Source organism: Carya illinoinensis, chromosome 14 (genome assembly GCF_018687715.1).
Source record: "Carya illinoinensis cultivar Pawnee chromosome 14, C.illinoinensisPawnee_v1, whole genome shotgun sequence".
In the NCBI taxonomy this organism is placed as follows: domain Eukaryota; kingdom Viridiplantae; phylum Streptophyta; class Magnoliopsida; order Fagales; family Juglandaceae; genus Carya; species Carya illinoinensis.
In genome coordinates this window covers 30,289,743-30,300,781 of record NC_056765.1, presented here as the reverse complement: position 1 = coordinate 30,300,781, position 11,039 = coordinate 30,289,743, and the positions used below count along the sequence as shown (strand labels likewise).

General features: G+C 34.5%; 1 protein-coding gene across 1 annotated transcript; it reads left to right on the top strand.

Moving 5' to 3' along the window:
- The first annotated feature begins 5,091 nt into the window (after positions 1-5,091).
- LOC122295152 (pentatricopeptide repeat-containing protein At2g22410, mitochondrial-like) lies at positions 5,092-8,941 on the top strand. Its single transcript, XM_043104218.1, is given in 4 exon segments — positions 5,092-7,150; positions 7,153-7,252; positions 8,193-8,283; positions 8,423-8,941. Coding segments are annotated over 2 exon segments (2,070 nt in total). The 5' UTR covers positions 5,092-5,172; the 3' UTR covers positions 7,245-7,252; positions 8,193-8,283; positions 8,423-8,941.
- The last annotated feature ends 2,098 nt before the right edge of the window (positions 8,942-11,039 follow it).

Below are 11,039 nucleotides of genomic sequence, written 5' to 3'. Positions count from 1 at the left end.
TTTTTATTAAAATGAATTTATTCTCATTATAAATAGTTATTTTCATAGTAAATAACTCGTCATAAATATTCATTTTTCTTATAGCGATATATATTATTTCTAATGGTAAGAATTATTTTATTGAAAATAATTGTATTTGCAATAAGAATTTTGCAACACTGTGAAATGTTTTCCACAACTTCTTCTTCTAAGATCTTTTGTTTTGTCACAAGCCAATCGATCTTTTGTTTTGTCAAAGGCCTGCATGTGCCTGGTTGGCATTATCCCCAGTTTCCAAAATAGAGGTTAGGAGGTCGAAACCCAAAATGTATAAAAAAAAAAGAAAAAAAACTTTTGCTTTATTCTTGAAACAATTTCTTTGATTATGATTTTATGAAAACTAGAAATAAAATAAAATTGCACTTAAGATTATATTTCCAAAAATACAAAAAAAATAAAATTACCTTTTCTCAAGCCAATTTCTAGCTATTATATCTTTATACAAAATACGCAAAAGTAACTAGATATAAAATTTTTGATAAAATAAACTACAAGCCAGTGATCTAAAAATATTTTTTTGACTAATTTTTAAAAGTAAAAAATAAAAAATAAAACCCCACCTTAAATTAATCTAAAAATCAAAAAGGAAATAAAACTACATGAGATATAAAGTTTTAAGGTGATTGACAATAATAATCAGTGCAAAAAGGTCCCGTTTGGTTACACAGATGAGATGGGCCGGATGAGATGAGATGTTTTAAATAATAATAAATAAAATATTATTATAATATAATTTTTGAATATTAATTTTGTATTGGAATTTGAAAAAGTTATATTGTTTATTATATTTTATATTAAAATTTAAAAAAATTATAATGATGAATTAAGATGAAATGAAATGAAATTTTTAATTTTGATTAACCAAACAAAACGGGAGGATTTCCCCGCCGTAAATTTTTGTTATCATATTCTGTATCACCTGGGCCGGACGCAGAAGTCACGTTTCAAAAAATCTTTAGCGACGAAACTTAAAAGATGTTGTAAATAGCTTGAAAATTAATTACTTAATCTTGTCTGTGCAGAATTAATTCTGCATAATGAAATGACGATGATGCATGGGAAGCTTCCATTATGATATTATCGGCCGTAAAGCTTCACAAAATGGGAAGCCACATTATATATTCTTCAAGTACAGTGATGAGACCCATCTTAAACCTAAATTGGATTTACAACGAAAATGAATGGGCCGAGTACTGGGCTTACTCAAACATATGTAAAAGTGAGACAGTACCACTAAGACCAAGATTTGAATTAAAAAAACATTTGTACCAGTCACAACAGTTTCTCTGATTACCAATATTAATATGAAAAATTCTAAACATAATTTCACACACTATACATTATACTTTTATTTATTTATTTATTTTTATTTTTTTATCAAATATTTAGTATATAGATAAGAAAAATTCTAAGCATAAGCCCACACACCACATTTTTTTTTAATATTTATCAATAGTTTGGTATATAGATAATGAGTACAAAAATTCAATTAGTTTAAAAAGAATAAACTCAAAAAAATTTAAAAATGAAAAAATGCTTGGTGTGTGAGTTTATGTGTAACAAAGCTTGACAGATAATGAGTAAAAGAATTCTATTAATTTAAGAAGAATAAACTCAAAAAAGAATTTAAAAAAATAAAAATAAAATAAAATAAGTGTGGTGTGTGATGTATGGTTTATAATGTGTGGACTTATGAGTAACAAAGCTCTATCAATATATGTAGAAGTAACCAATGATAGATCTACATGTCGTCCCTTCAACATGAAAACTTAAGGTGTGCAAAATTTGCATGGTACTTTTTAAGTAAAGTTAGGTCTACGACCACGAAAAACGTAGATGTTTTTCAATGACTAACACTATATATAATTTTTGGACATGCAAAATTTGTACAATTATTTGGAAATGAAAAGAAAAAGGATAAATACAAGTAGCATGTGTAACCGCGACATAAGCAGTGGAAAAAGAAACAGTCGTTTTGAATTTTTAAATAAAGGAAAATGATAAACTTACTTCTAATTAATAACTTGTATACAACTATGTAATAAAATAATATTATTTTAAATTTTACTTTGACTTTTCTTTTGACTTGATGTGTTTAAATATAATAAAAAAATATGATTATATTTAAAGTTGTGTATAAATTGTGAATGAGTTGTTGGTATATCATTACCCTTAAATAAAACAGATCGCTTTGGTTCAGATCAAGGAGATTTCCCATTCTCTCTCCCTTGTCTTACACATTCTCCCTCCCTCTGAATCATTCCCTCCCCCACCTCCCTTTGAAGAACCTGTTCCTTCCCTTCGAATCCTTCCCTCTCCCACCTCCCTACAAAGACCAGCTCAGAAGGAGAAGATGAAGGGAAATTTACAAGTGGGAATCCAGTGCTGATAATGGAAGATGACCTTAGAAAAATGGGTAAGAAGGCGGCTTGGAGTGTCAGCTCTGGCAAGCCCGACAATGGTGTCTCTTCTCTCTGTGACAACAACCTCGAGACCTATTGCAATGATTAAATTACACCCACACCCCCCAAAACCAATCTCTCCCATTGCTTCCTCTTTTTATATTTGAAAACCTAACCATTGTGTTTATTATTACATTTTTGGGTTTCAGATTAGATGGCGCACAATCTCATTTGGTTAATATTCAATTCCAAAAGAAGGTTAAGCTTCAAGTATGTGATATGCAGATTTTGTACTCCCTTAGAATATTTTTAAGAGATAAAAATAAGGGAACTTGTCAAGCCAACTGGCTAGGTTTATATATTCTTGTTTGGAAATGATCCTAGGTAAGTGACTGAAGCCATTTTTACGTGTTCTATTTTTGCTGTTCTTCTCTCAATCGCTCCGATTCGCTCGTATATTAATTATCTTTCATTCTTGGTAACGATCCAATGTAGCCTTGCATTTGAGAACTTCATAAATTCCTATAAAGAAGCTGTAGCTATTGGTTATTATTGATATAAGCCATGTTAGAGCTAGAAGAGGCCAAGCTATTGCTAGTAACAACTTATAGCAGGAAGGATTAGAAGGGGACAGACTTGAATGCTTGCGAAACATTGTCCTTGGATGCTATAAGATTTGTGACCCATGAAAATACTTGCACAGATCCACTTCAAGACTTGAAGATCTCGGTGCCGAAGATGAGCTCAAGTAGAAGACGACACCATTAAATCGAACACAAGCTTGAAAAGAAGACGACGCCACGAAGCTTTTGTGAGCACGAAGACCACGTTGCATACCAACAAGAAGCAGAGATACATCGAAAGCTCAGTTTTGTTTTTGATTTCTTATTTTTGATTTTTTATATTAAAATAAAAGTTGAGGTGTCAGCTGACTCCACGGAGATTGCACAGGATGATTGTGCGTAGCAAAATTGTTTAAAAAAAATAAGTGGAGTATGCAATGAAAAAGTAGGTTATTTTATATAAGTCTTAGTATGCTTTACTCTTTTTTTCAAAGGACAATCCAAAACTTGCATATTTTAAAATTATAAAATTTTTTCATATCTTAAATGGATCCCAAGTATGACCTCACGTTATTTTAAATTTACATATTCTAAAACTATATCTAACGTTAGTAAGATTTTCAAGTGCATGTAGTCATATTGATGGTTCCTATGTTTTGCTTTTGAATGAAAAATTTCGTTTGTTTATACAACTATTCTTATTTCATCTCATCTAATTATTACAACTTTTTTAAATTCTCATATAAAATATAATAAACAATTCAACCTCTTCAAATTTCAAAACAAAAATAATATTAAAAGAATATATTCTAAAAATATTTTATTAAATTTTTAATTTTAATTTTATCTCATCTCATTTCATCTACGAAAACAATGAACGATAATTTCCCCTAATGATAAATATACTTAAACTATTTTATTAATTTAATTGCTATTTAGATAATTTGAAATACTCTCAATATCCAATAAGAACATCATCAATGGATTAGCTAAAAGCTAAATCCATCAAGTATTTAGTTATTAGAAAACAAAATATGATCACAATGGATTGGCTAAATTTCAAATAATTAGACTTTAGCTATAGTGACTTTCAAAATAATTTTCAAATTTAAAGGTTATTATAGATAGACTAAATACATATTTTATCAATTATTTCTCTTTCCTCTTACTCATCAACCGCTTGAACTTCTTTCCTCTTTCTCTTTCCTAGTTAAAATTATACTGTCATTTAATCTCCTTTAATATGTTACAAAATTTTATTTGCGTCATATGAAATAGCATTAATTTAACTAGAATATAATTACTAATTCACATATAATAGGTAGAATGGTAAAATTAAAACAACATTAATAATTAAAAAATTAAATATTTTTTAAAATAATATTTAATCCAATGTAAAAATTTCATGTGAATATAATGGCTAAATTTAAATTCATTTCATATTATTTTATTATTATAGAATAAAAAAATAACTATTCTCACATTGACTAAAGTATCCTTTAGCAGCTAGCAGCTTATGCATAGAGATTGCTTTTAGAGCATCCACATTGATCTATGTGTATGTATATGCAAAGTCATATTTGCATAATATGAGCTTAAATCCATCTACATTAGATTATACATATTCAAATATTTACATAACTATGAACAACACATTTACATGTTTAAAGATCTACTATTCACTCTCCAAAACATATTTTACTCATTCTTTCTCTCTCTTTCCACATATTTTACTTTTACATATTTTACTACATATTTTACTCATTAATTCTCAAAAAATATTTTACATATTTAAATATCAAACCCGTGCACCTCTCTCTCATAGGTTTTGAATACATGTATCGGGTGCTAATAGAATTTTTTTAGGTGCTAATTACATGTATTGACCGAAGACATAAAAATTGTAAACTCTTAAAAAAAAAGTAAAAAAAATAATAAAATGATAATATTTTATTATTATTTTATCTCAAATTTGCATAAGTCAATATGGAAATTTTACTTATATAATAAATTGGATTTTCAAAAATTATAATTTTGTATATGTACGTGTATAAACCAATGTGATGATCTTATAGCCTTAAATTCTTCTCTCAATTATTTCGGCTCGATCAACGTCATAAACTTTTTTCCCGCCGCACAAAAACACAAATGCATGCACTCAAACCCTGATGATCCTCATTCACCCTGTAAATGCTAACCCCGCCCTGCTCAGATCTCTGCGTTGGTTCCTGAACCCGCTCTCATGCTGTCTTCTCTCTACTTCTCTTCTCCACTCTCGCTCCCTTTCACCCCTCAAAGAAAGACCAACCAACTGGAACACAACCCACACTCTTGTTCGAACGAACCCGCTCCTCTCCCTCTTAGAGCAATGCCAATCCTTGTCCCAGTTGAAGCAAATCCAATCCCAAATGATCCTCACTGGCTTATTTTCGGATGGGTTCGCCCTTAGCCGGCTCATCGCCTTTTGCGCGATCTCCGAGCAGCGAAATCTTGAATATTGCACCAAGATTTTGTACAATGCGCGAGACCCAAATGTTTTTTCGTGGAACGTTGCTATTAGAGGGTATTCGGAAAGCGAAAGCCCTGAAGAAGCGGTTGTGCTGTACAAGGGAATGTTGCGCAAGGAAGGGTCGAGACCGGATAATTATACTTACCCTTTGTTGCTTAAAGTTTGTGCTAGTTTATCCTTGCAATTGATGGGAAGTCAGATTATCAGTCATGTATTAAAGTTGGGTTTTACTATGGATATATACGTGCACAATTCGGTGATTCATATGTTAGTTTCATGTGGAGAATTGGGTACAGCACGTAAGGTGTTTGATGAAGGTTTTGTTAGAGATTTGGTTTCTTGGAACTCTTTGATTAATGGCTATGTTAGAAGTGGGTTTGCAGGTGAGGCATTAAGTCTCTATCGAGAAATGGAAGTTGAAAGAGTAAAGCCAGATGAGGTTACGATGATTGGGGTGGTTTCTTCATGTTCCCAGCTAGCAGATCTGAATTATGGGAGAGAATTTCATCGGTATATTGAAAAAAATGGGTTGAATTTTACACTTCAACTTTCTAATGCGCTCATGGATATGTATATGAAATGTGGGAGTCTTGAGGAGGCACAAGCAATATTTGATAGCATGACGAGGAGAACAATTGTCTCTTGGACTACTATGATCGTGGGCTATGCCAAAACTGGGTTTCTGGATATTGCGCGGAAGCTTTTCTATGAGATGCCGGAAAAGGATGTTATTCCGTGGAACGCAATAATTGGTGGTTATGTTCAGGCCAAGCGCAGCAAGGAAGCTTTGACTTTGTTTCATGAAATGCAGGCTAGTAATATCAAGCCTGATGAGGTGACCATGGTTAACTGTTTATCTGCATGCTCACAACTTGGAGCGCTTGATGTTGGAATCTGGATCCACCATTACATAGAAAAACACAATCTCTTTTTGAATGTTGCCTTGGGAACTGCGCTAGTTGACATGTATGCCAAGTGTGGGAACATCAAAAAGGCTCTCGGGGTTTTCCAGGAGATGCCACAGAGAAACTCACTGACTTGGACAGCCATTATCTGTGGCTTAGCTCTTCATGGGAGTGCACATGTTGCTCTCTCTTACTTTGTGGAAATGATTGACATTGGGCTGCTTCCCGATGAGATAACCTTTCTTGGGGTCTTATGTGCTTGTTGTCATGGAGGTTTGGTTGAAGAGGGTCGGATGTATTTTGCTCAAATGAGCTCCATATTCAACGTTATTCCCAAGCTCAAACACTATTCCTGCATGGTGGACCTTCTAGGTCGGGCCGGTTTTCTAGAAGAGGCAGAACAGCTTATTAAATGCATGCCAATGGAGGCAGATGCAGTTGTATGGGGTGCATTGTTCTTTGCTTGTCGCATGCATGGAAATGTTACGATGGGAGAACGGGCAGCTTCGAAGCTTCTTGAGTTGGATCCTGGTGACAGTGGAATTTATGTTTTGCTTGCAAATATGTATGGAGAAGCAAATAAGTTTGAAGAGGCTAGGAAGGTGAGGAAGATGATGATAAGGAGAGGAGTGGAGAAGACTCCAGGTTGTAGCTCGATTGAGGTGAATGGCATTGCCTACGAATTTATTGTTCGGGATAAATCACACCCTCAATCTGAACAGATTTATGAATGTTTAGTTCACTTAACAAGACAATCGGAGCTAGTTGGATGCATATTGTGAAACAGTATTTCCTCTATAGTGCCGAAGTTGGCAAGCAAATCTGAAGAAGCAGGTCAGTTCATATTTAAAGTTTGGATTTTTATGATTCATTAAGTTCTCATTTAAAGTGAGATAAATACATGTCTGCTGCATCTTCCTGTTTTCAGTTTTGCTGGATCTTAATTTTTCTTTTCTATTTTTTTGTCTTCCACTTTTTCTGTGTGGTGGGTGGAGGGGAAGGGGGTGCTGAGACTTCTCTGACATTGCAGCTCTTATGTGACCAATTAAATGATCAGCAGATGAGTAGTTGCTAGTAAAGGCTGTTTATGGATGCATGACTCATCATAATTTTGTCGGACCTAGCCTGGATTGTTGGGATTTAGAGAGAGTTTGGTGTTCAGAGGCAGCATGCTTGCATTATTCAGTGATTTTGTGGCATAGATTAAACACCATCCTTTTCCCTCCAATATATTCATCCAAAAATGGTATCTATATTCTATAAGCTCTGGTTGGGTTGGTGTCACAACAGGATAAAAATGTTGGGAAGGTTGTGGAAGGGGATGAGATATGGAAAAGGTATGGCCTTGGCTACTTGAATGAAGAACTACCCCTTTTAACCTAAGGGTCATTTCTATTGAATGATTGGCATTCGCTAATCTTTGAGCTTAATTGTAGTGACTTTATGAGCACGATTCAATTGTTAATTAGCCCTTGCACCCAAGTTTGCACTATGTCGATGGTGAGCTCCATCTCAGTTACATTCTTTTCCCAAGTGTTAAACTCACCGGGAGGCTTTGCGAGGCCTACTTTTTAGTCAGATGCCTTTTATATTTGGAAAGTGTTGTGTTGCATGATTGCAGCTGTTTATGAACCTCGTATGCAAAGTTACCACATTTCCTATTTTAACTGATATAAGAGTAATTGTACAAGACTTTTCAGAGAAAGCCTTGTGGTTTTTTGTAACAGCAATGCTGCATCCTAAACAGCTCCTGCTCTGATTTTTTGGCTCAAAGGTTGTGATAAAAAACCTGGAAGCTTGTTGCTTTTCTGCCCCTAAAAGGGACAAGATATATCCCAGGTGTTATTTGTCAAACTCCAACACAGGTTCTCCATATCCTCTATCGTTTCTTTCCTTTTTTATTTCTTTATGAGCCATATCTTTTATCGTTCAAGTTCATTTTTTTCCCTCCTTTTTGTCCATGTGAATGGGGCTCATTGTAGTCTCTGCATGCATTAACCGCAGGTCTTAAACATGGAATGTCAGATATAATTTTTAAGAAGCTGGAATTTCACAAAAGATCAGGATCTAAACAAAATTAAATCATGTGTTGTGGCTTTTGAATGGAAGGCCAGGTTCGTCATTTAAGTTGTACTGAAGATCCAAAGAAATTGGACGTCTATTGAAAAATGGTTTGCCGATGTTATAGCACCTGGTAAACTGCCTAGTAGACGGTAGCCGACAAAAAGTTGCAGTTTGGGATGGTGAGCAATCCAACGTATGGTTTGATTCATATCTGCCACTGGGTGAGGTTCAAATCAGTTGGCGTCGCAGGTCTTTTACCAGGCGGTCTTCAGGGTTTTCTCTTCTGGAAATGTGCATTCTCTCTTTATGCCAATGATCCAGTCCTGAATATTGCAGGTTGGTATTAAGTAGTATTTATTGAAAGATGCATTTTGGTATTCTGCTGTCTTTTTTGTTTCGTATTTATTTGTAGATCGATTATAAACTTGAGTTAATGTTAAATTTCCATGTTTCTCACGAGGTGCACATAATAAGGTCCCCAGACCAAAATTGTATTTTCTCGGTTGAAATCATGATGATTTTCGTTATAAGTGGAATAAAACATTTCCGCGCTGTCTATTGGGACTTCAACAAAAGGTATTGAAATGCAGTCTAATTTAAGTTGTTGAGAACCATAAACTCAGTTTTATGACAAATATTTTCTTAGTCCATTGTAAACAACTTTTTCTCTTCCACCTGTGTCTTCAATTCATAGTGTAGAAGCTGTATCATTAATGTCAAAAGTGTGCAGGAGATTCAGCACTCACCAACCGTTGTATAGAACTTCTGACAGTATCACGAATCAATAATTGTTGAATGTTGAAGGTATTTTAGCACAGCACTTCAACAATGATGGAGCAGAGCAGTCCTTCATCATGTTGTACATACAATGCAGGCCATCCGGGAAGAAAGGAAAATGATTTTTTTTTTTCTTAGAAAAAGGAAAATGATTTTTTTTTTCTTAGAAAGTAGAACATTTATAGATAAATTGACGAAAACAAGATACAAGTTTGATAGGGTGGGAGTCTCCAATAGTCTTTCCAAAGTCAACACACATTATAACACAAAAAGAAAAAACAAAGGAGGTGATCAGAACTAAACAAATGGCTCCCACCCAATTCCCACAAAGGGAAAACCGCTTGGTGACGGTCTTTACATAGTCTGATGAATAGACTATAAAACTGTAGCTAGAAGCCGCAGTACAAAGGGTTGTGCTGCAACGTGTTGGTTTGGACTGGTTAGAAGGAACTATCACATCCACTTTTACTCAATCATTGGTTAGGGAAAGTAAAAACATAGTGTAGCATCCGAAAACTATGTTGAATCTTCGACGAGCGGGTGTTACTGGCTGTGGTGGCGCGCGCAGGCCATGCGCCCCATCTGGAGAGAGGAGACTAGTCGGATTTGAAAGATCCAATGCTGCAGACCCTGAAATTGCCGCACGTAGTGGCAGAAAGCCCACCGAGGTGCGCCGGTGTGTGAGAATCACGCGCAATGTAAGCCGCGCATGAGACAAACGCGCCGCTTGAATGGGCAGATAACTTGACGATCGACACCTGGAGAAGCTGAAGAGGGGGCGCGTGTCCACCCTAGGTCGTCGAAAAGTAGTAGATTGGCAAAATTGAACAGAGCGACCAGAAATAAGCTAAAAGAGATGGCAAAAAACAAAGAAAAACAGAAATAAAGGCTGTGACCAGCGAGGAGGGGAGGTGGGTGGTGGAGCCTAAGCACCAACTCCCCTCCCTCGAGTGAATGAAAAATTTTTCTGGGTTAGGCGATTCGGACGCTGGAGAGGAAAATGATTTGCATACTCATAAAACGTGCAAGTTTCACATAATTTTTGTTTTTTTTTTTAAAATTTACATGATGCCCAGGTCCTTGATGGGTAGGAGAGTTATTTCTTGTAACTTAAAATCGTATTTCACAATATAGATAAAAGCTCCAATTTTCTCAATTACACATAGACCTCATTGTTTTAAATCAACTACTCCCAAAATAATTAACTAAGAACACCACCAAGCTTTAAAATAAATGTCAACCTTTCAAAATATCAAGTTAATATAGCCAAACAAGACTACTTAATAAAATTCTTCAATAGTCAAAATACGCTCTTTGTACTTAATCCTCTATACTCTCATAGCCTTATCCATGCTCCATAGTTTTGAACATCTGAAACATTCAAAACATCTGAAAATATTATACAAAGAGCGGGTGAGTTATTAACAACTCGATAAGTAGAAAATACATACTAGTATGTAAACATTAGCTTTTTTTAGAGAGTTCACAATGTAGAAACAAATCATTTTAGTTTCAGTATGTAGATCTCAAAAATATGTTATCAAAATATCAGAGCGATAGTTCAAAATGTTCATATTCAAAAATCAATTGTTCATATTCAAAAACCCTTTGGCATAACATGACTGAACATTTTTATCTTATCATATCGTATCGTATCGTATCGTATTATATCATATCACCAAATCATATCATATATCATGTTTAACTTATATGGTAGGGTTGTGCTATCCCTAGTGACCAAACCAAGTAGTATCAAAATGTGAATCATTCTCTTATTCAT